We start from the raw sequence: 25,860 nt of genomic DNA, 5'->3' as shown, positions 1-25,860 counted from the left end.
TTAGAGCTCTACCAAGCATTATCGATTACTCACCATGATAATACCTACTGATACCCCATAACACATTATCATTTCTGCTTTGGGAACATAACAATAGATAGTTACTGAACTCATTGAATGTGTTCATATTTGTTACTATGATTGAGTATCTATAGGTAATATATGTAGAAACGTACTGTATTACTTGTGGAAAAGACATCAACGCCGTGCTTCGGTGTTTAAAAACTTCTACTACGTAATATGTAGCCATAACTTTTCTGTTGATGTGTGATAATAATGATATAGCACAATAAAAGTATACTACCTATCTGTAAATGGCGAACTTGAAGACTAAATTCATTGTCTGTCCTCCAAGTATTGGTCCGAAATTTAACTATCTTAATAAGACATAATTCATCAAAATAAAATTATTAATAAAATAGCCAATAAAATACCAAACACAATTTTCAAAACAAGTATTTGAATAATTCTTGACAGAGGTAACCTAGTTTTAGCATAAAAATTAAAATAAAATCGTGATATTCGTGATGCTGGATGGACGGCTATAATTTTTGATAAGTTCAACGACATTAAAAACCGTGTTGTGGCATTGCATGGTCATTGCCCCGCTAGGCTATGCGCTTAGTGCGGTAAAAATAGACTGTCTCCCAAGATGAGCTACACGTTAGCCGCCCTGTGCTCATGCCAGCCTAGTACTTGATGCCTAGCCTATAATAATAGCCTAGTACTCTTTAATATATGTCCTAAGATTATCGTCTCCAAACGTTTTACGATTCTAAATCAAAATGAATTCTGCCTTCATCGAGTCCCGACTAACGCATAAAATAAGACCTTTACGATCGTGTTCTTGAAAGCTCTGATTTGGTCCGACCGAAGCGTGGGATGCAAAGATCAGACAAAGAGATTTTGACCAAGCGGATAGCCCTGTGTCATGCATACCTATTTAGTATATGTCTAAGAGTGTGGCGTGTGGTCAACGCAACAAGAGTTGGTGTATGTACATATATATGTAGTATCCACGGATTCCAAGACATATGATGAGGTTTTGGATGATAAAGGTGACTTTACAAACTTTAGAAACAACAAGTTGCAACCTGTTAGCTCTGCAGGAACTACCTACGCTTTACTTACTTAAAAAAACAGTAGGTAGAGCTCATATTAAGTACCTACATATTAAGGTACCTTTTCGGCTTGGGCTAGTAGTGTGAAAAAAGATCACCTGATTTGAGCACCTTTTCAATTAGAATGTTACTTCGATGATATACTTATGAGTCGTATAATGTACTAACTTTGCAGATAAAGAGAAATACGACTACCTACCTAGGTACCTACTAGATATTTCTAGCTGTGACAACAATTTATAAACTTACGGACCTATAAGTTTTGTTAGAACAAAATCAATTTACAAGTTTAGTGGCTTCCAAAAGACTTGAAGGAATGGGAGCACAAGATGTAATGGATGTCGCTCGTGGGAACCAAGTTTCGTACGTCGCATCGTGAGAAGCGCGTCTACACTTTATGGATTGGTTCCGGCGTTCCGGTAAATGCTGATAAAATTTAACGCGCCGTATAAATCTAAATAATAATGAAATAATGATTTTGCGATAAGTACATCTTTATACCTATCGTAATAAAATCGATTGTAGATAGTTGTAGAGCTGCCTATTTAAAATGGGTCTTTTTAAAAGACTTTAGACTTACCTACTTAAAAGGCTAACTGAGACATTTATATAATTAGGTACTCGTAGATGTTTTCGGAGCTACAAAATTTTAGTAACAGAACGAATCATGTCTTACTTGATTTTTAGAGCACCGTACAAAACTTTGTTCACGGTGCTCTTATGGGATCACTTCGGTCTTGCAAATCGGTTATTTTTATTGAAGTCTTGTATTGCATGGCATAGTCGCCTGACAACCAACCAATCGTCAACCGTTTAGGGTAATATTCATAAAAACCAGCTCTGGCAAGGCTCTTACAAAAGTGAAGGTCGCGTGAACTTGTTTAGTAGACACTGTAGCAGGGGTGCGAAGCTCCTGACTTCGGCCAAACTCGGCTCCGCTCGGCTCAGCATTGCTCCGAGCAATTATTAGGGTTGGCACCACTTGACTTCCTTTTGCGTGCACGACCACAGATAAGAAAATCACTTGAATTTTGACAACCCTAATTAGCCGAAAGGGATAGTGCCATGTATTAGAAAGGGATAGCATGATTCGACCCTGAACCGCTATCAAACTTCGGTTTTGTAGGAAGCTTCCTTTCTGTACGGTAGTACTATTATTTATTCTGTGACTGTAGACAGTCCAGCAGACAGGTATTATTTTTAAAAATATTCTTAAACGTATTTTGTCGCAAATCATATCTATAATATTTGTCACCAATTAACAATTTAATAATAATTAAAATATAGAACCATTATTAGGAAAATCGAAAGGAAATCTAGAGGAAAACTATTCTACGTACGAAGAAGATACACTAGCTAGATTATTAAGATTATTCAGGTCGAACCCCTGTGTATTCTCAGATTTCTACACTTACCAAATCGAGCTTGCTTTACGTAGGTACCTAGCCTACTCTATCGTTTCTATTGCATGTCGATGTTTAACCCAGTAAGCTAAATACCCACCAAGCACTCAAACATATGAATGCCGACACGTAATACATGCATAGGCGCACATTTCAGTATAGGTACAGTTGAAGTAGGTAAATAGGAACCCAGTGTTAGTTAAAAATTAAATTAGGTAATTGAATTAATAAATTTTGATAGTATCATAATATACTGAGATACTGGTACCAAAATCAACTGAACCAGGTGAGATGGGCGGATAGTATGTCTACAGAGTATAAGCTTGAGTGTGGTGTGAGGCAAGGAGGGCTTACGTCTACTAAGCTTTTTAACCTCTATGTAAATAAACTGATAGACGAACTGAGTAGCACATATACAGGCTGCTATATACATGGTGTTTGTGCCAATAATCTTAGTTATGCAGACAATATGGTGCTGCTCAGTCCGTCTATCAGTGCCCTTAGGAAACTGCTTGCAGTTTGTGAGACGTATGCGGAGACACATGGATTGCAGTACAACCCAAAGAAAAGTCAGGTGCTAATGTTCAAGGCTGGTAGTTACACGCCAAGCTCTGTACCCCCGGTTGTACTGCATGGAACCACACTGTCTGTTGTGGATAAAGTGAAATATCTAGGGCATATCATAAAGCAAGACCTTAATGATGACCTAGATATAGAGCGGGAGCGCAGGGCATTGGCTGTAAGGTCTAACATGCTCGCCCGCAGGTTTGCTCGATGCTCAAGAGAGGTAAAAATTGTGCTTTTTAAAGCTTTCAATCAATCATTTTACTCGAGCAGCCTGTGGGTGAAGTATACGAAAAAAGCCTTAAATGCCCTGCGCGTGCAATATAATAATGCACTCAGAATGTTGTTGGGGCTGCCCACATGGTGTAGCGCATCGCGCATGTTCGCCGAGGCCCATACAGACGATTTCCATGCGGTTATGCGAAAGAGAATCGTCTCGATGATGGGTCGGCTTAGGAGCAGTACCAACAGCATTCTGGATGTCATTGCAGAAAGGCCTGAGAATCCTATACTGGCGCATTGGATTCGCCAAGTTATAGGCTTTCTTAAATTTAGAAAATAGATTAGGTTATAGTTTAATGTATGTACATACCTATACTAGGTGTAAAAATTAACATTAGTTCCTAAGTTATACTAACAAATATGGATGCAAATCTGAAATAAATATTTTCAATTTCAATTTCAATAATATATAATGGAAGTATATTCTGACGCAATTACCTATGTACACAGTTGTAATTTAAAACTAGGTACTGAAAAAAAATAGTAAGTAAATACACCTTAATAAGATTTCACTTCCGATAATAATAATCAAGTCAGAAAATTTATATTCAATTATTTCAGTAGGTTTGTATTTTCTTTTTGTATGTATATAAATATCAGTTAATGTTACCTACTGGCTTGGTTTTATTTCTAAAGTCGTTTAGATCCTCTTTAAATTAAGCACTGAGTGTTAAATAGTTTTAATTGGTACCTAAAGCTAAACTGGAAACAAATTTTTCGAACGTAACTATTTATCACTTTTTTATTTATTTTACTCCTGGTTTATTTCCAGTAGCTTATAACTGTATTAGGTATCAAATAGGTACTACTTATATAGATACCTACTGTATATGTATATTATTAACAACATATTTTACCTTAAAGGTATTATCTCACCGAAATAACAAGATAAAAGATAAGCAATCGATCGCATAGATACCTCCGATAAGCTGACACTATCAGGTGTTCAGATAACTCTACAACGTGCCAATCATCTCCATCGTTGGCCTAAAATTCATAGCAAAGCCTCGTTGATACTTACCTACATACGTTCTTCTATGCAACTAAACATGTGCATGTCTAGTGGACATAGGTACCGTAAAAGGCGTAAAACGGGGTGAGTAGGTTTCGCGGGGAGAGTTGGGTTATGAATAAGGAGAGAAGGTTTGAGAGGGGGATGAGAAGGGATTTTAAGGCTACTGCTACAAAAATAATGTATTCCAATTTAAAAATGGGGCTATAGTAGAATAGAATAGAATAGAATAGAATAGAATGTTTTTATTCGTGACAAAACTTAATAGATAAAACAACAGGTAATACTACCACGGTCACGGTCAATAGTAATACGCATAATAAAAAAAATCGATCCAACAATCTTCCAAAAATAAAATGTTATCAAGGTTTGAAAGTCAAATTTCACCCAACTCACCCCATTTTACGGTATTCAAATATATGGTTATAAACCCTTTTAAACGCATTTTGTGTAATTATGACTCATAGAGTCATTAAAAGGTACTCACAATTATTAATTTATTTTACTACCTACTCTGATTTATCTGTGGTTTTATGTAAATAGTCAAAAAGATTTTTTTTTATTATGTTAATCATACGACCTGAGCCGTCATACTAGATTAGAAATGCTAATATTACATTTATATTTCATGGTCAGTGGAAGAGATGTATTAGTTTGCACGTAGGTAACACTTAAAAAACGCTTGCCACTTTTTTCTTATTTCACTAGGCAATGATTCATAAAAACAGTCCAAACTTAGCTTGCAACACGAAATACTCACTATTAAGTAAAAATATTGCTTGATATCATAAATAGGAAATTTCCTCGACTATTTTTCCACTTCATGTCAACAGATCGTGAGTTGTTATTTACTGTACTTGTTAATAGTCGTGTCTAAAGGCACTAAAACGGCGTTCACAAACGCTGTTGTAAACATTACGTGAAACAATGACAAGTAGAAACGTTAATAGGCTAAGTCGCCAAGGTCATTGCCAGATAACACCATCAGCGTCAGATGCAGACGTTACTCCCACTCCCAACGCCAGGCCTGTCGAACGATCACACCAAACCAGTATAATTATATAAATAATTATCGAAGAATAATTCACAATACCTATTATGGCTTCTCTACATGATGGGCCAACGCTGGCCACTCCAAGGGACGCATTTATGCGTTAGAGGGAGCAAGTGATATTGCTATCTCATTCTACCGCATGGCTGCCTCCCTTGAAGTGGCCGGCGTTGGCCCATCGTGTAGAGGGCCATTAAATCGTTTTTCACCACACCAACTGGTAAAGGCGCTCTTGATTGTTCAAAAACGAATGGGACAGTTGCATTTTAGCCACATGTGGGGCAAAGATCAAATGCAAATTTTTAGTTGTTTCCTTGGGTTAGCTGGTAGACTTGAGTTTAAAATGATGATATTGAATGATATTTTTATTGCGTTCATTTGGATTTGATTTGGTTTGAATTTTTTGGTATTTTATACATAGTTAGTATTTTCCTTGCATTGGTGTGGTGAAAAATTCTGTGTTTCACTCGGAGGCAAAGTTTGTTTAACCTTCGTGCCTTGAAACCCTCGCAACGCTCAAGATTCCAATGCTCGTGGTTCAATTTTGGAATCTTTCGTGGCTCGGGTATCAATATTAGCACGAACGGTTAAACAACCAGTTTTGCCCCCTGTAAAACAAATAACTATTGTTTTGCCCCCGAGTGAAACACACAATTTTTCACCACACCAACCCGAAGCATATATTAAATGTAAAATATCAAACAAAATCAATCCAAACCAAATCCAAATGAATGTTATTAAATATTTATCATCCAAAATCATCATTTAAAAGTCAATTTTGCAAACATAAGAAAACAAATCAAAATTTGCATATGATTACTTTGCCTGACATGTGAATAAAATGCAACTTTGCTATCAGTTTTTGAAGTGCAAAGTAAGCCTTTGCGAGATGGTGTGGTGAAAATAACTCTTTTGTGTGGTGTTAAATTGTCAATCTAAGTATCTCCATATTATGACGTTCCATAATATGCGTGGATCCAAATACGATGGCCACATAAGTATGATACTTACCACATATTCTCATTAGACTGAAAGTACGAGTACTTATCGCAAATGCATTTAAATAAAAGGAATTGAATGGAACTCATTGATTTATTATTTATTAAGAAAATTAAAATAGTTATGATATTTTTCACTTTTTTTCTTATATTATGATATGCTCATTTTTCAGTTATTTTCCTAGAATAATGTCATAAAATTCAACCTACCAAACAACATTCCTGATACGTGGTTCCAGTTAAGATGGATCTACTACACGAGTCTCGCCTGAGCTCTGTAACTGCAGTAATAACTCTATGACTCACGCATGCATATATTAACCTCCCTGAGTCACATACTTACTGTTCTAACGTACTGAGCAAGAATAGGACAGATATATTTATAGTGGTCTGTGGATGTTAGTAACTCGTTTATGGAATTTGTGATAACGCTGATTAGACACGGATATTTTAGTCTAGATGGGCAAGAAAAGTATCAAATCATATAATTTTTAGGGTTCCGTACCCAAAGGGTAAAACGGGACCCTATTACTAAGACTTCGCTGTCCGTCCGTCCGTCCGTCCGTCTGTCACCAGGCTGTATCTCACGAAGCGTGATAGCTAGACAGTTGAAATTTTCACAGATGATGTATTTCTGTTGCCGCTATAACAACAAATACTAAAAACAGAATAAAATAAAGATTTAAATGGGGCTCCCATACAACAAACGTGATTTTTGACCAAAGTCAATATAAGCAAGGCGGGGTCAGTACTTGGATGGGTAACCGTTTTTTTTTTGCTTTTTTTTGTTTTTTTTTTGCATTATGGTACGGAACCCTTCGTGCGCGAGTCCGACTCGCACTTGCCCGGTTTTTATACCTGCTCTAAATCATCAAAATGAAAAGTTTAAATGTAGATTTAAGTTTCTAGTAACTAAATAAAATAAGCAACTAATTAGATTTTAGGTATTTTATAAGATCTTATTTGAATAAATCCGCTAATTTATCAAGAAGGACTATTGTAGCACAAGAATTCTCTTCCCTCTTAAATATTGAAGTTTCTAATTTCAAAACATAATTTTAAATATAGGTACCTTATACTTTAATTACCTGTATTGACATCATCATAAGTTCTCATTAGCGACCTATTAACGATAAATAATTATGTAGCCAGTTAACTAGAAATAAGGGTAGGGCGTGGAGCGAGAGTATAAGCTGCAATTTACTTTCTAAATAGTATCCTAGATTGCTGATTGGATGGATCATCTCTTAAGGCACTATGCGACTTGTTTTAGTGATGGCGCATGACATGGCGAATATCCCAGTTATTTTTAAAGAAATGGTCTTGTAAGTCACATATTTAATTTTGTCTCTATTCACCCCAGCCGTCCCTAATATTCACCCCCGTTGACGGTATTTAAATAAAAATAAACAAAATCGACCCTCCGTGGCTCCTTATGCCAGTTGAAGGTAAGATGCAAACATTACACGGTCAAAATAATGTAGGTTAAAGTCAGGTCGTTCATTGACAGATCCAGGCGGTTTTGTATTTAGTTGGTTAACCAATAAATGTTAAAACTAGCCGAAAATGTACAAATGTTTGTTTACATTTATTTGAATACCTAAAGATAAGTATAGTTTCCGCTATTGTAATAAAAAGAAATTGGAGCGAGTAGTTTTACATAAGTACAACTTCTATCTTTCTCTATTTTCTTTGTTTGCATTTTTAACAACGAAAGTTTTTAGCGGCCGATTCGTGCTAATTAAAAAAAAATGTGAAATCGTGTCCCTGTAGACCCGTCGTGTGACAACTTCCATAAGGGAATGACTTACACACTTAACAACATAATGACCTAAGCATAGGTACCAAAGAAGTAAAACGTATGTCTTGAAACGTACTCGTACAATATTGCGAAGTAACCGCAATTTATGTAATTGGAGTAATTTCAAACGCGTCTCACATGTTCACTGATCTAAATGATGACGCTCTACGATCTTAATACTTTAAGTTGAGATTCTACAAATTCTACTTTAGAAGTTTTGCCGAGTATGCAGAGTACAGTCACGTATAATTTAGATCTATACGGATACGGACTATATTAATCCGTTCTCATTTTTGGAAACTAATGAAATATTTACGAAGGACATACATACCTACTTTGAAACATTTTTCAGTTAGCTGGATTTATTTGTATGTACATAATAGTCTTTGTTTCACGATACAAGATGGTACCTACAAGTGGAGGACTTACCCCTATAACTAATATAGGTATGTACTTAAATCTCAATAACTTTCCACAATTAATATTGAAGTAAACTAAGTAGGTACATTGACCGCGAATTATGGTGCATAATTTCATAATTCCCGTGCATAACGTATAATAACCAGTTAATCAGTTTATCCGTGACATGCATCATTATCCTTATCAGATACACGTTGCACATTTAATTATAATTGGCGTGGCACCGCATGCAAATATCCATACCTACCGTGAAATCGGGAGAGAGCGCTCAGTCGAGCGGTAAAAGCGATGCTCTCCGACAAAGGTAAGTACCTACCTACTATTAAAATGAGATACTGCCGTATTCGAACTTCAAGATATTCACAAGAGATGACACGTACTAGATAGTCTAGATACGTTATAGTTTAGATATCAACTAGTTCTCTTTTGCAGCGCAATTCGGGCAACCAATGCCACTTTTACGTTAGATAGAGTAAGATATCTATTAGATGTGAATTAGATCTGTAAGTCATATCCTGTGGAAATTGTTCAAGAAAATCTTCAGAATCGCGCAAATGTCAAATTTGACAGGTTCGATCTTAAACATATCGTTATCATATCTTGGTGATGTCTAAAAGATGTCTATTTCATAATCCGAATCGGGCCCATACACCGTGTATTTAGTTATGTTTAATTCTGCAACATGACGCGTGACGCGTATGACATACGTAATACCTAGGTCGAAATTTATAGTAGATATTTAGCCACAAATCGCATCGCTATTATTCAGCCTAATATACCCGATTATACCGAACATAACGTATCTGCACGTCCTAGACATTACGAGTGTATTGTGAAAGTTTCGTAAATGAGTAAATAATAGGACTTGCGGTAGGTACTATCTGCATAACGAACCGACTAAATAACGTAGTTTCCCCGAGAGTACATACAGTAAGTAGATAATGATCATTTATTTCTAAAATTTTCTTTATGTAAAATATTTGCAATATAATAAAATTGGTGGGTTTTCGTTTACTAATACAATTAATATGAAAATTTAATGTGTTTGGTGGTTTGTTTTTTGCAAATGGGTTTAGGCTAGGGGTGGGATTCAGTTTACAAATTAGTTAATAAAATATTAGGTATTTATTGCACGAATAAGTAAAATAAAGAAGTTACAAAGGGAATTATCTAGAATCAGATAGAAACCGGCGGTCTTACGGCTAAAAATATCTCTTCTAGACAGCCTTTAAAAGTACCTATTATTATTACCATACCTATTTACTATTATATATTTATAATTTATTTTTATTTATTTATTTTATTTAGGTATGGTAGTAATTTAAAGGACATTTTCGTGAATGAACTCACGAACAGAAACTAGGTGTAATTTCCCCTTCCTTTTTATATCGAAGGGTTAATTTCCAAAAATAATATATCTACTTTATGTCCAGTCCATCGTCCAAGCTCCTAATAACTCATTTCGAAGATAATCAAAGTTGACGAGACCAACTTTTTTGCGTTTATTCACTGAGCAGATTAACCTTATTTTGTAAATGGCGTGTCAATGTTAGTTGCTAATTAGAAATTTAATGCATCGTTTAATACTTACTACTAAAGGAATTTTGTTATCTCATTAATCTACGTAAAGATAGCCGGCTAAATGTATCACGCCAGTTGTTCGTTTAATTAGACAATTAAATCAGATTTTGGATTCTCGTTGCTTATAGTTATAACGCATATCTCTCTAGAGAAACCAGTATTAGAGATGAACCATGGATAAACCATTTTTAAAATGCACACAGACATAGCTAGAGTTGGTATTTTGCTCATAAGATTAATTTAAAATAAATAATTTTATGAGTATTCCGGAATTTAACAATGAGCACCATTTCATTACTTGGTTAACAATCTAGTTACTAAGGTATTTCAAGTTTCAACTACGAACCTATACAGCTCTCAAATAGTTGTCTCAACATAAGCTACGTAACTACGATTACGTCCCACAGTCTAAGGGGGTACGGGGTACCTATATAATGATATACAATTAACTTGCCACCGGTTGCTGCTTAAATGCCAGCCCATTTGTTGCTTTGTAACTTAGTCTGGATTGTTTGTCTTTCTTTGATCGATGAGGTTTCTTAGCTAAGAGAGAGACGCTTAGAATGATTCAATCTAAAATCCTGCTTAGAAACAAGCTTTGCGCGTGATGTCTTTGATCGGGTCGTACCTATTATGCCTACCTTCCGCCAGTCTATTAGGGTGACCTGTTAATCAGTTAATCACCCGTTTATTCCAAAGGCCATATTTGATCGGAATTATTCAATTAAAATAAACTACTGTCTTCATAGGTTCCTGCCTACATACCTAGGCATGTTGTGTACCAGTAGCTAATAACGCTCTGTTCTGCCGGCCCTACTTTTAAATTAAGTATAGGTATGTAAATGTGCACGTAATACATATTACATACTTAGTTACAGCCTAGGTATACCTTATTGCAAAATAATTTCTGTACCATTAAAATGAGGAAAGATTGTCTAGCCAACTATCAGGGCCGGTAAAGCATGCTTCCAGGCAAACTTCATACAACATTCATTAGCAAAAAAATTAAAATATGTAGGTACACAAAAAGCGGAAACCGCACTAATTGACTCAGTGTTCCGTACATCGATCGAGTAATTTTAATGTCGCACGGCTTTTTCTTGCCTGCCTGCCGTGTCTCGATATACCTACCTACTGGAAATTGCTATAGGTATTATACAGGAACGAGAAAATTACAAAAAGTTGTTATTCGAAAACTTACCTAAACGACGACGAGAAATTCATCTAGCTAGGTTAAATTCCTGGGAAAAAATCGTTATCTATACCGAGTTTTTGACGCATTCTCATCTCATTTTGCCGGTCAACGTCCGAACAGCTGGGGCACGTTGTGCCATCCATCGACTTTCCATAAAAAAAGTCAACCTCAGCGACTCAAACGATTAATAGACGAACGGACACTAAGCTATTCCTTTTTTGTCCAATAGATTGAGGAACGCCAAAAAACTATATTACCTACATTAATTATTCCAGTGAATGTTGCAAGGCGATGTGTTTATCAGTAAGTAGGTACATCGAACTCACAGTTAACTGCCTAATATTGAATCTTGTTGCAACGAAATAAGATCTAAAGATGGCTAGTTAAATGTATTACTATTTATTACATACCTGCGCCACCGGATGTACACGGGTAGTTAACTTAGATAGAACTTGGCAAAGCAACAAATCTAGAATCATCAGCAACAAGTAAGTGCCTCCGACCTGTTTTTGCTTGTTTGTGTTTTAAGTTTGTATTTAATTATAACACTATAAAATCTCGCGTTTTGTACACATAATTAATGTCATTAGCGGGTCTAACGCGATTAAATTTCAATCAGTAGACCCGTTAATGCTATTAATTATTTTTATTTAATTAGTTTAAAATGTTGTTTTTATCATTCATTATCATTAAGTATATAATTGCCAATCCGTGGATAATTATACGTGTAGCAGACGGACAGACAGAAACGGAGAGCGGAGTCTTAGATTACGGGACCCTATTAAGGGTCCCGTTTTCACCCTTCGGGTACGCAACCCTAAAAAATTGCCCTTATCTCCTAATGTCACGACCTGTCATTGAAACAAGTCGAAATTGCCGTATCTATAATCACTCGACCACCATTATTATAAATTACAGAGGCATTAGGTATACTCGTATGCAGGCATATTGCATCACCGCAGTCGATTAATCGATTGGCCGCTAACGGCAAACAGCCCAGGTTTCCATCAATTAAAAGAAAACAAATTAGAAAACTGAACGCGTTTACACGTGTAACTTGTTTCCACAGTTATTAGACTACGTCGCAGGTAATTGTGGCGAAATAACAAAAAAACGCGCACACTTCTATCCGCATAGCAATCGACTATTTTATATCGGCAGATTATGAACAGCGCCGAATGAATGTGCGATTATACATTCCCCTTTTTCATTCTTTCCGTAAACATCCAAAGCATTACAAGCGTAAGAAAAGTACTGAGAAAAATTAAGTGAAGTCAGCATACAATATTGAAGCGTAGATATATTAGCTACTAATCTAGCCTTTACCAAAACCTCAGCAATTCATACCACTATTTTTATATAAAGACAATGAGTCGGCTTCCAAATTCGGTTTATTACATAAAGACTGTGCGACATCTACAGGAAAAATGCACCAGATGGCGCGGCTCTACAAGGCTCTACCTAAAACGCAATGCAGTCATTTTAGCCCGGACACTGCAATCCATATAACGAATTTAACGCGTTTACCATTATACAATCTCGCAAACTTCCCGATTTAAAAGTGCAGTTAGCTGTATCAAAGTTGTGAACAATGGAGGTACAGTTTCCTCGGAATTGGTTGCGCGACGCGGCCGCGGGGGGCGCTGCAGCGGCGGCGGCGGCGGCGGCAAGCACCGTGAACAAACATTGACCAAGCACGACTACTTGCCGCAACATTCTTAGTGTAAAAGTTAACGTGGATGGTTTACTCTATGCAATTTGCGATGTTTAAGTTGATACCAAAGTTTACAAACGAAAAGTGTGCGAACGAAAACGATTTTACTTTTTTTACCGAACTACGACTGGAACCGTCAAGCAAAATGTGTTAGTGATTATTAATGTTTCTAACACAGCGATGGATGGAAATTTCGTGGAATATAGTATTAGTAAGTATTTTTCATTATTTGACTTTCGATATTATGCACTAGAGGCCCGTTTTCATTTCAGTTTAGGTACGCACCACTGAAGCATTCTTATGTAACGATACAAGATAGGTATCTTTTCCAGACACTCTTAATATACAATAACGACTTCACAAACAATTTCCTTTAAAACTACCTGCAGAAAACAGTTATAGGTGTTCTTCAAAAACTAGATTTAGTCCAGAGTTCCAATACTAAGCTATTTCTATCAGAAATTCATCGTGCAACTACTTTACTAGCCGCCATAAATAAGTGGTATACCTATACCATACTCAGATAAAATGCCTAAATACAAAAGAACATTTTGTTAGCAATCATTTTTTGTGCTGTTTTGATTTGGCCTTCATCGGCCACGTCGAACAACGGGTAGGTACGTTTTTAGTCAGAATAAATTGCTTAGAGCTTGCTACTTAGTCGGACTCGCACGCTGAAGGTTCCATGCCATAATTTTATTTGATGTAGAGATTTGAGTTGTTTCTTCACTTCAGATGGATCAGATGGATGGATTTTTAAACAATGATTTTGTATAAGTATAACATTCGGATTAGATTATAATAATGTGGTGAAATTTGCATTTTTCACTCGTCTGCAAAGTTTAGATTTAGATTCCACTATTTGAATCTTTAGGTAGATTTCATCTAACAGACAGACGAACGTGCAGTGTAATGTAGGACTAATACCTAAGTAGCTTTGTTCTTTGAATTTGAAATCCTTGATAGTTACCTAATCTACTGTATAGATTGTGATTCTTCAGAATAGATTGTGGAATATAAGTATATGTATACAATTCGTACACGGGGTCTCTTCAAGAGGATAGTTTCCTGTTGGCACCATACCGGTACGAAATCCTACAAAATGTCATGTCAGTTGAATAGCCCAGTCATAAGTACGAGTATGTAATTATCTGTATGTAGGTACCTATAGATGCGCAAACTCTATTAACTACAGGACGTAGGTAATTCGCTCTGATTACAGAGGACATTGTTACGAGAGCTTAAAGCGATCATTACATTATATTAAGATCATTAACTTGGCATGGTTAAAGTAACTACCTAATTACCTAAGCATTTATTTTAAGAGGGGCGTAAATCCAGATAGTCAGAGGAAAACAAACCGCGTCGGATGATATAAACACCTCCTTATGGTTTCGTCAATTCGCGCTTAACCCTATTGAAATCATCGGATCACATGATATTACCACTGTATATATGTATCTTGTTTGTAAATAAATTATTTTTTAATCAATCATAATTATATATTGTAGATCACTAAAAATATACTGAAAAATCTGAAAATTAATCGCTAAATAATGCTGTTGAAATTTACGATTTCAAATTGTAGGATTTGTAGGTAGGTACTTAATTAAACTTTGCGAAATAGTTATAAAAGAAAAACGAAATATAAGTAGGTCCATTCAAGGTAATTGCAGAGAGCCCAAATGATTTCATGTAATAAAACCGTCAAGGCTATAGCCAACGGAAGTAGCACGCGCAGCTAACGTAATATTTTTTATTATTCATTTAATCTTTGTTTTAAACATGTTGCACATTTATTTAGGATTTTTTTTTTTACTTATTATTTACAGATGAAATAAAAAATGTATAGGTATACATATGGACATAATTACAACAGTTTCCCATTAAATAATTAATTACTAATTTAGAGTTAACAACATCGTTATTCAGAGTTGTCACCATGGTCCATTAACTTGCTTGATTATAAGTTTCTAGCTGAAATGGTTCAATAATTACAGTGCGAAACGCGTAACAAATGACTTAAATAGGATGTCACGCGAGCTATGCTTTATGATTTTTATCAATCTGCATGCACTAAGTTTTCATCGGTTTTTTTGTCTTTTCGTTAGAAACTGACCAGCGGGCGCAGCACGGTTCCATTTTTCTCGCATCACAATGCGCGTCCCTTTCGCATTTACATACTTGTTAGAATGTGACAGGCATGGTGATAAGCGATAAAAACGCGACCGTGCTACGCCGCCAGGGAAGAGTAGGTATTTATTAAATAAACAAAGGTTTCGATATTTACTGGGTATCCAGTTATTAAGGCTAATAACCTTAGGCTGGTAAAGAAACGGTTTACGGTTTTCGATATAAGTAATCGGACCTTTCTTTCTTTTTTAATAGTTTTAATCGCACCATAGGTACTTCGCTTTAAGCGCCATCATAACAATATCTTTATTTGTAAAGATGTAGTTGTTACATCACGCGCTATACCATTTTAGAATCAGTTACCTACCTACTAGCTAAATTATTTTTCTTAAAGTGGCCACACGGTCTCTATCTATTCAACTATGCTATTTTTTGCATAACAGACCAATGATTTCAAATGTAACAAACATTGTCACAATGGAATTGTTCGCTTAACCCGGTAATTATAAAAACTCGGGCCTAAAGTGGGTTCTGCAATATTCCGCAAGCGGCCATTTCTTGCAGGGTTGCGTAACGCGCGGCAATAAATCTAGCCGGGTGTTCAGTCGCTTCAGTCGGCTGCGTGAGCGCAAGTGATTTAGTTCTCGGGAAAACCAGTATAAGTTTACCCTGGAATCCCTAGGATATAACCACCAGAATATAGCCCTAGCCCTAACCGGTCATGCCGACACCTGACTAAATTTCTCTACTATACCTAATCTAGAAAGGACAGGCGGTTTTAGCCATACTCCGAGCTCATATTACTAGCAGTGCATGTCTTTCTTACTTTATTGGTTTAAACGAGAAGCACGGCGACATCATTCATCATTCGTCATCGTCCCAGCTTTTTGCCTTGAATCACTTTATAGGGGGGTTCGCTATGCAACCTTTGTGCCAGGAATTGGCGCAACCACTATAATTTATTTATATTTTTACAATACTTAGTCCTTTTAACGGGGTCCTCCGATCGCCTGCGCTTTGAAGCAGTTGGAATAACGCCACTGCATGATGCAGTTGCCGGCGTTGCCGCTCAAATAGCACCAAATGCGGACATTGTTCTCCTTTTTAATTTACCTCATTTACCTGCTTACTGCACTCGACTTACTCGAAACAATTGTTGTTGTGCTTTTAGTGTGGGATATCGCCTTTTACTTTGCACGTTGAGAGCGTTGGTGCCATACGTTTCGTAAAATCGCACGGTCTGTATGACTTTTTTGTTTTATTGTGTTAATGTGTACACTTCGTGTGTGTCATATCGGTAGGGTAAGTAGGGCATGCCTAGGCACCAATAGAATATCCGTAGTAAACATCCGTATACACGGTCTCTACCCTCCGCACATCGGATGAGAACAGTGGCCCGGGCGGGTACAGTGGATCATAGAACCGTGTCCTACTGGAAATATTGCGGCAACTTTGATTATTCAGATTCTGATATATATAACATCCATGAGCTGTCTTTTTTAAAAGCAATGACCTTAGTCATCAATAGTGATAATTTACCAATAAAAAAAATGCTCAATATAGGTACCTATACCTTTTTTTTACGTTGGGGAAATGCGTTTACGCATGCCACCTGAACCAGGGGGGATGACGGACTAACCAGTGCAGGACTACCGTCTAAAACCACCAACGAGTGCCAACTCCACTTTAGGTGGGGTGCCGCAGAGTCGCTATCAGCAATCGACCACGTGCCCATAATAGGTACCTATACCTAATAAAAATATCTACCTATTGTAAAAGTCAACGCAATATAAAAATTACTTGTATTAGATCATATTTTGAACACGAAACCGTTACATAAACTTAGACTTCGCTATACCTCTAATTTCAGAACAATTTTGTTTATTGTGTTCGTGATTCAACCTAAATATAATCAAATTAGGCACGACAGTACAATACAAGTAATGCCTCATCTTGTATTACGTAAGTAGAGTACCTCAGACAAATATTACGGCTTAGCGGTTTCGCAACAGCTGACGAAGCCAATCAAAATTGCTAACTCAATTAGTAGGTATGTTTAGTTACTTAATATTATCGAAACCGTTTTTTTACATTACGAATTAGTTAGAAGCCGAAGTTGAGATGAGGAAACTTAGTGGTACAGTCACCTGCAATAATATGTTACTCTTCGAAGGTCGCAAAAATATGTGACACGCTCCTATGGCTCTAGAAATAAGATCAAGTCAGATATTTTTGCGGCCTTCGTTGTGTTACATTTTATTGCAGGCGACTGTACTGGTACAGTGATTGTCAAAGAACTAAAATCACAACGCAAAATAAAAATTGATAGTTAATTGGAGTCCGTCTAAACTAACTCTGCGCGGACTTGCCTCGCAACAGTGTGGTTTAGAGTTCAACGCTATGAAAATTATGATTTCTCAATAAAGTGGCTAAATCATGAAAAAGCTCTTCAAGTTCCAGTAGGTACCTACCTAACAATAGCGTATAAAGTATTTAAGGCACGAAATGACGTCACTGCCCAATATTTTTCAACAAGTTAACCGAAATAATTAAGCAAAGTTATCTACTTAATTGTAATAAAAATATAAGTTCCGTAGAACTGAAGTTAAGAGCCCTTCAACGTGCGCACTGGCGCCACAGCTAAATAAATTATTTAAATTTAACGAAATATATTGAAAAAAGGGGGCCGCTACGTACTCTATTGTGTATTTAAGTACCTTTTTGAATACATCAAACTAGTTTTTATGATGCCGGTTTCGTCGATCTAGGAACTCAAAACAAAAACGGCCGTTTTAACTTTGGACGCATAGATTGACGAATCCAGCAACATAAAAACTAGTCTGATGTATTCAAAAGGTACTTAAATACACAAAACAGTACGTAGTGGCCCCCTTTTTTCAATATCTTTGGTCAAATTTAAATAATCACGATTATTTAGCTGTGGCGCTAGTGTGCACATTGAAGGGCTCTTAAGACCTTTTTTTGACCATGCACCCCTATACTTCAATCGTTGACGAGCTCATTAGCCCCGAGAAGTGAAGGCCTATGTATAAGGCCAAAGGCCTGTTGATATCTTTTGTTCTATTGTTTTGTCGTAAGACAATAAGGGACATTTGATTGGTCAAATTCATTAGTTCACTAAAGAGTTGTATGCGCGTAACAGATTAAGTAAAATTTGAATCTACGATGTCTTAATTTAGTATTAGTATTAGGTAGTTTATATGTAACTTAAACTTATCTACTTAACCCTTTACCATGCATGTGAAAAGTAAGAAATTCGCAACGAGTGAGTAGCGACTCGCACGGGTATCGTACAACGTTTTACAGTACATCTGTGCTGTAAGACACCCTGTGCTGTAATAAGCACATTACGCAACTACGTCGAAAATTTAAAGGGCAAGGTATATACGAGTATGCACTGTAATAGTACATTTTGATACAAGTGCGAATTCACACATTTGAATTTCTAGCAACTGTCACTCTAAATTAATCTAATTACCTATGCCTTAATTAGAGTAAAAGAGCCCTGCGTTTTGCTTTTCCGCATTATTTATTTATTTTAAATCCAGTTTGCATTTTGTAAGTTGCAAACTTGCTTTGATGCAATAATGCAATTTGCATTTGCAGCGCTCAAGAGCATTATTTTGCAGCGCGTTGCCATCTTCCTAAACTGAGATTTAATATTAATAATTTAGGCAACGCATCTCACTAAACCCGCTGCCAAATTTTTATGTATTGTACAGCGCCAAATTTGAATCTCTTTCTTATATTAATAAGAAACAAAAGAAGGCTTAACTTGCTTTTTGTTTTGTATTTGCGTTGCGCCCATCTGCAAAATTTTCAGCGGATAATCTCTTCGTTCCTAATCTGTGGTCGTGCCGATTTGTCAAATTTTTGACACGTGAACTATTTATTTTTCAGCACATCCCATATGTAAATAATTGGAGAAAATGAGCAGAAATTTCAGTAGAAGAATACCAGAATTTCACGATGAGCATTGCTGCGCGGGAAATGTCTCAGGCAATTTCCGCCGCACCTCGTCACTGCGCGTGCGCGGTGAAAAAATGGTGCAACGCTCGCCTCTTTCTACCAGGAAATTAATTTCAATTCCTATAATCACGGAACACCAGAAAAATCGCAGCGATGGGGCCCGAATTGTTGAGCCCAATCATCGCCCTCGGAGCCAAGTAAGTAGATAAAACACAGAGCATATGTTAGTATGCACGGCGCTAACATATTGCCATGGCTACTCGGGCCAAACCAAACTTGGCTTACGTCACGATATTAAGGGTTGCGTGTTATGAATATGATATAAACAAGCCCAACATAAGTGTAATTTTACCCAAAAAGTCCTGCTACCGAGTGTAATCTTTGAACATGTAAAGTTAGGTTAAACCTAAAACTGGGACACAATAACCCACTAAAATCTAAATTAGGTCATCTTGTGTACGTGTCTATATTAAATTTATGTTTTGTTTATTGAGAAGGTTTTCAAATTTTCATATTAATATGAAGTAAGATGCATTTGTTTATGTTAGTAGGTAACTAGATAATACTTTTTTGTTAGAAAGTGTTAGTGTGTATAGTTGTAATTGTACTCATAATAGTTACATTTATTTTACAGTCATTCAGCTCTAATGTTCAAAAGCCAGCGAAATCCTGCCTGAAGATACAAGAGCACTGCATGGACAACGGGAAACTGAGCATCTCGGACTCTGCCCACACCCCCCCAGGGTCCCCTGAAGAGCTGCCTGACGATGAGTCTCTCCACAGCTATGGCAGTGCTGCCACAGCTGCCTCCATGGATGCCGGGTATGCCCCGTTCAATGGCACTACATTCAGTGGGCGCTCCATGCGATATGTCCTCCACTGCTCATCACATGCAGGCCTTGCAGGAGAGGAGTACCTCACTCCCACTCAACGTGCCCAAAAACAAATCCGTAGACTGAAAAACCTCCTCAGCCAAGCCAAAAAAGATTTAGACAAGAAAGATAGTGAAATTTTCCATCTCACCAAAGAGGTTGTGGAGTTACGCCTCTACAAAGCATCAGTCTGTTCTCCGGATGAAAAGTCTAATTCCAGTGAGATTGTAACAATAAGAGAGAATGATGAAGCTTCAATTGAACAGGAAAGCCCAAAGACTGAAGATGCAGCAAGGTCCTTTGATGTTACCGACAGCCCACTCTTTAAGGTTCAGACTCCAACCAGGGGCCGTAATAGTGACATGCAAGGCTCCTTCACTGACTCTGGACATTTTGATGATCTCACGAACTCCTCACTACATTCCAAAGAATCTGTTCACATGTTGACTCATGATGCCTCATGCATGGTAGAACTAGATGGTGATGAAGATCGCCGAAGTCTGATTTCATATTATGAGAAGAAAGTAGAAGATGTTATGAGAGCACATGTAGGCGAAACGCAGGAGTTGAAAAAAGCTCATAATGACAAAGTAGAGGCTTTGCTTCAGAAGCTGGCAGATGTGAATACACGGTATTGTGAATTGCTGCCAAACTATGAACAGGCAAAAGAAAGGATTCACGTTTTAGAAAAGCAGTTAGAGGAAGCGAGCAAGCAGCTACAAGAAGAGGACAGCAGGCACCGGGCCGTGTATCTGCAAATGTACAACAAGGGAGTTGAGGCTGCCAAATTTGATTTAGACAAAGTAAGAGACATTATATTGATCTTGATTTAACACCAGGTGTATTTTTTTCTGATTTTGCAGACATAGGTAATGTTGACATTTTTGCCTGATAATTACTGTTTCTTGCGAAACAACTATCATGGTGTGACAATAATGTTGCATCTTTATCCAAACTACAATTCTTTTTTAGGATGGTGATGCTGGTGGGTCTCAGAGTCCAATGAGCCGTGTGTCGGTGGAGGAGTTGCTGGAACAGCTGCAGATCACGCAGACCGAGCTTGAAAACGTCCGAGTAAGTACAGTGTTGAACACCCTGTTTGACTGCAATAACACTCCCATGATGAACTATCTTTGGTTACTTCAGTTCTGAAACCTCACTTTTTGTTATTTTCCCTTGTGATTTATAGTGGGATTTTATAGGTTTTTCTTAATATGCAGTCCATGTGATGACACATATTTTACATTCTCAGTCGCAAGAACGAAAGAAACAATATTGATAACAATATGAATGAAATATGTAATATATTATAAGTTCTCACACTACAAGAAACAATGATCAATAAATCATTTTGTTATTATACTGCACCGTTCAAAATGTGTGTTAATTTAGTCACTGTTGCAGGCAATTTTCAGCTGCTTTTCCTCAATCTCACATCCAATATATCCTATCACAGCGTCTGCAACTGTTCTTTTTTTTTCAATCTTGTTGATCACAGATAATCATTCCTCTCATATTCTCATAATAAAATTGTAATGCTGTAACCAAAGATGTTTGTCAGAAATTTACATAATCATCACTAAAGGTCCTTATTTCTAAAACCTAATAGGTACTGAATGCTAACATAACTCGAATTTAAGCTGTTGTGAGACATACTAACATTGAATAAGTTTACGGTTTAGACTCGCTTGTTCTTAGTCACTCGCGCGACATGTTTCGGAGAGCCTAGGTCTCCTTTCTCAAGCACTAAGCGAGCAGCGTTCTCGACGACCGTGTATCGCGTACTGCGGCTCGCCGCGTCACACACTGCATAGTGGTGTGTTTGGGCTTAGGTCACCTAACACTTGTATGCCCGCCTACAATAACAGCGGAAGACCTCCCCCAACCTATTTTCTCGGCGCGCGCGCAGCGTGCGACGCGGCGAGCCGCAGTACGCGATACACGGTCGTCGTGAACGCTGCTCGCACTGTTGCTTGAGAAAGGAGACCTAGGCTCTCCGAAACATGTCGCGCGAGTGACTAAAAACAAGTGAGCCTAAACCGTAAAATTATTCAATGCTAACATAACTCTTTATTTATTTTGGTCTGAAACCAGTATAGTTAGAATTAATGAAATGAGTCATTGTTTGAAGAATTAAATAATGTTTAGTTCCTTCCCTTTGCAACTAAAAACTATCATTTAGTAAACCAGAATACTGTTTCTTCATAATAGTAAAATTACTGTTTTTAGATGTTGCATAATTGTTACTCACAAAATAATTTAAAGAATTTGTTCGACTAATAATCATAGTTTTAAATTTAGTAGAGGTTCCAGACTTTGCTGAAATGTTCTATTAACCACAGTAATGTACCAGTCTTCACTAGAATATGCATGTAGTGCCGATTAACAGATCCCGCTTTAACGAGTAGTGCATTCCAGGACACGGCATTCACTGAAGACAGAACGGCCAAATCCCAAGTACTGCTAAGTGCAAAGGAGGCTGTTTCTTTATGGGTCCTAGGAGCTCGAAAGGTTGGATTTTCAATATTGGATAGAGCAGCATTCACCATTCAACACAATGTTTTTTTTATATAATGTTTCTTTGTAATTTACACTGCTTGACCGCGCACATACAAAAAATTGTTATAAATTAACTTCAAATCGTGATGGTTACAAGATATGTACATAATTTTAGTAAATTTGTATAGTACCCCCAGAAACAGAAATAGAAGATATCTCCCAGAAATCTGTAATAGCTGGACCAACTTAATATTCAATGAAAAATATAAAAAAGAATTGGTCCTTTTAGGGACCTCTAAATTAATGCTGCTTAAAAATGTATGTTGGGATGAAGGAGGTTTAGATTTGATTTCGGGATTATACTTTGTTCAAATATTACTCTTCTATACTAACTGGTTCAATAACAGCGCTTTAGCAATTAACAGCTGCATTTACTAACTTCAAACAATGTCAAAGATCATTTACATGTCCATTGTTTTCTATTAGATATTACTCGTATTATTAAAGATTATGTTTTTCAACAAAAATATACAAATAGACTATATCAGAATTTCGCACAGTCATTATGTTTTTTTAATATTTTAACTACATAGGTATTATATCTTCAAATGTTATCTCTAAAATGAATGTATTCTGAAATGTCTGTAGTTAGTAAATCAGCCTATAACTCGCATCCTTAGTTGACTTAATTTCTCGCCTGATTTAGCTTTGCATGAAATAATTTATTTGAAACAGCCTCTTTTGGTTTCGGGAGTATAATATGGTACTTGGTAAACGGTTAAACCTTAACTTCGGTTTTATATTTTACGGTTTCAATTAATAAGGTAGAAGTACTAGTGCTCGACGCTGCACTAGTATTCGTCATGGGCACTTTGTCAAAGTAATATAGGTTAAATTTGAACGGCGCAGATTTTTCTGTATTCAAATTTAATCCATGTCACTGACATAAAGTGCCCATGTCGAATACTAGTGCAGCGTCGAGCACTAGTACTTCTACCTTATTAGTTTTAATTTGTGAGGTAAGATTATTAATTATTAGTGTAACATTTTACAATGTTTATGCTGCTGGTAGTTTTTATAATGTATTTAATCCAATCCACTATATGTGTTGTATCACTGTTTTGAATTATGGAACCGTTATGAATGTAATTTTTATTTGTTATTTAAGTACATACAAGTAAATTAAGTTCAGATTTATCAATAGCATGTCAGTAGATCGAATTGTAAGATAAAACAAAAATATACCTAAATGGAGTTGTTTGTATACTTAGGTAGTAGCAATTATTCATTGTTTGTATTAGATGTGTAAAGTATATGACAAATCCGTGCTTTGAATTTAACAGCTAGGTAATGTAAATGGCTCTGTACATTATGCGGTAACTTTGGTTGTCAAAACTTTACGTTTGATAATCAGTTACCACTTACCATATAACATGTTAAGCGCCATCTTTTTCAGCTGTCAAAGTCTGGGGTACGATTTTTGTTACACTTTACACATTCATTACAATCAATGATAGTAGTGTTTAATAAATGCATGCATGTTGTAATTCAAGTGTTTCTAAAACAGGTTTAAACTTATATTAAATCTGTTCCAGGCCATGTATCGTCGCATCGTTGGGTCGCAGAAAGGCAACAAGACCAATGTAGACCCTGAAGTGACTTTGCAGTTCCTTAAGTCAGCGATCTACTACTTTCTCACTGACCCCGAGAACCACCAGGGTCACCTCAACGCGATAGAGAATATTCTCGGCTTCACCGAGGCTGAGAAGAAGAACATTCGCAAGGCTAGAGCTACTTAAAGACTGCTGTGAACGTGTGATACGCCCTTACTGTAGATTAGGGGTTATTACTAATAGTTACACCTCCAGCCGGTAGTGAACCGTATGTCAATGCCATAGAGTTCACTGGAGGTCACAATATGGGTAGTAATTGTTGGGACTAACCCAGACTAGCTGTGTTGCTACACATACATAGATAGGTTTTAAATGTTGCATGTCGTCTGAGACGATACAGATTATTTTAAGCATATTTTAGATTGTGTGCACTTGCAATTATAATTGTCTTTACGAAGCATAATAGTTAAAAGCACATAATTATTTACTTTTGGTGATTGTTTTACTCTCAGCTCATTTATAATAAGTTTTTAAATCGAATTTATTTTAGATACTGAATTTGTGATTTCCTTTTAGTTTTTAAGGCCAAAGATTTGAGTTTGTGCTCTCATAAAAATAGTGCAATTTGACTTTTAAGTTAAGAGTACAGTGATTTAAACTCCTTCGTTCCTAATAAGTTCTTAAAAATAGGCTATGTTGTTAAGTTTTTTATAGTTTTGCTCCCTTTTTGGTGTTGTTTTCCTATTTTTATGTGATCTTTTTCTTTTGTATGTACTATTTTGCATGCTGGACAGCATTTTATTATTTTATTTTAATCAGGGAAATTATTGTATTGTATTTTTTGGTTGTTTTCACTAAAATGGATGACCAATCATGTGTTTGACCGTTGTAACTAACAAATTAAAGTTTGTTGAATAACTTTAAAGATAAATTTTATGAATGGACTTAGAATGACATTATAATTTAACTGGCCACGTGGCATGTTATACGCGTAATATTTGTCTTTACATGTTATTCCAGCAAGTAAATAAAGACTTACTTCACTAATTCCGTCAAATTCTTGCTACCGCAATGTTGCATCTGTGATTAAAGTACCTTTGTTAGTATTGCATAATAATGATTTATGTATACATATGTAGTCGATATCTCAGCACTTCTCAATTTGGAATGTGCGGAAGTGACCTCGGTTCTGTTTTTACCTACTTCTGCACTTGGCAAATTGAATAAGTGTTCGATTATTAAAGTATTAAGTTATTAGTTAAATTATGCATAGGTAAAACACAGTAGGTATGGGGAGATTTTAGATATCAAGTGATTTTGCATCCATTCCATAATAAATAATGATGAAGCAGCTATTATAACGTCCAGTAGAGGTAAAATCGGGTACCTAAACTGCAATACCTAGGTATTATAGATTTTAATAATTTATTTACTGTATTTCATGACATTGATCGTATTTTCCTGTGACATAATTTGCTTGCTTTCGTTATTATTAAACTGAAAATTAAGTATCCTGTGGTTTTATTTCTAGTTAAGGTCATTTCTAGGACGGCTTGTAAGTAAAAGGAATAATTATTTCAAATGCAACATTTATTGCCAATACAAAAAATA

At 36.4% G+C, this 25,860-nt stretch overlaps 1 protein-coding gene and 1 long non-coding RNA gene across 4 annotated transcripts in view; one reads left to right on the top strand and one right to left on the bottom strand.

Moving 5' to 3' along the window:
• Positions 1–5,849: 5,849 nt before the first annotated feature.
• The window catches only part of LOC134672488 (uncharacterized), a 44,016-nt gene continuing 24,005 nt past the window's right edge, over positions 5,850–25,860 (bottom strand). The window contains exon 2 of the long non-coding RNA XR_010099344.1: positions 5,850–5,922. This is a non-coding gene — a long non-coding RNA (uncharacterized LOC134672488). The remainder of the gene's footprint in view (positions 5,923–25,860) is intronic.
• Positions 13,120–25,760, top strand: LOC134672458 (protein quick-to-court). 3 transcript variants are annotated; one of them, XM_063530378.1, is made up of 6 exons: positions 13,120–13,353; positions 19,197–19,462; positions 19,900–20,940; positions 21,110–21,211; positions 22,556–22,648; positions 24,232–25,760. In XM_063530378.1, the coding sequence occupies exons 2-6, from the start codon at positions 19,226–19,228 to the stop codon at positions 24,433–24,435; spliced, it is 1,677 nt and encodes a 558-aa protein (XP_063386448.1). In that variant the 5' UTR covers positions 13,120–13,353; positions 19,197–19,225; the 3' UTR covers positions 24,436–25,760. The 3 variants fall into 3 exon arrangements, with proteins under 3 accessions (XP_063386448.1, XP_063386450.1, XP_063386449.1); XM_063530380.1 differs by lacking the exon at positions 22,556–22,648 and having other exon boundaries at positions 13,121–13,353; XM_063530379.1 differs by lacking the exon at positions 13,120–13,353 and having other exon boundaries at positions 19,101–19,462.

The sequence above is a fragment of the Cydia fagiglandana genome, chromosome 17 (genome assembly GCF_963556715.1).
Source record: "Cydia fagiglandana chromosome 17, ilCydFagi1.1, whole genome shotgun sequence".
Lineage (NCBI taxonomy): Eukaryota > Metazoa > Arthropoda > Insecta > Lepidoptera > Tortricidae > Cydia > Cydia fagiglandana.
Note: the sequence above shows the minus strand (reverse complement) of the source record. Positions and strands in the feature narration are given on the sequence as shown.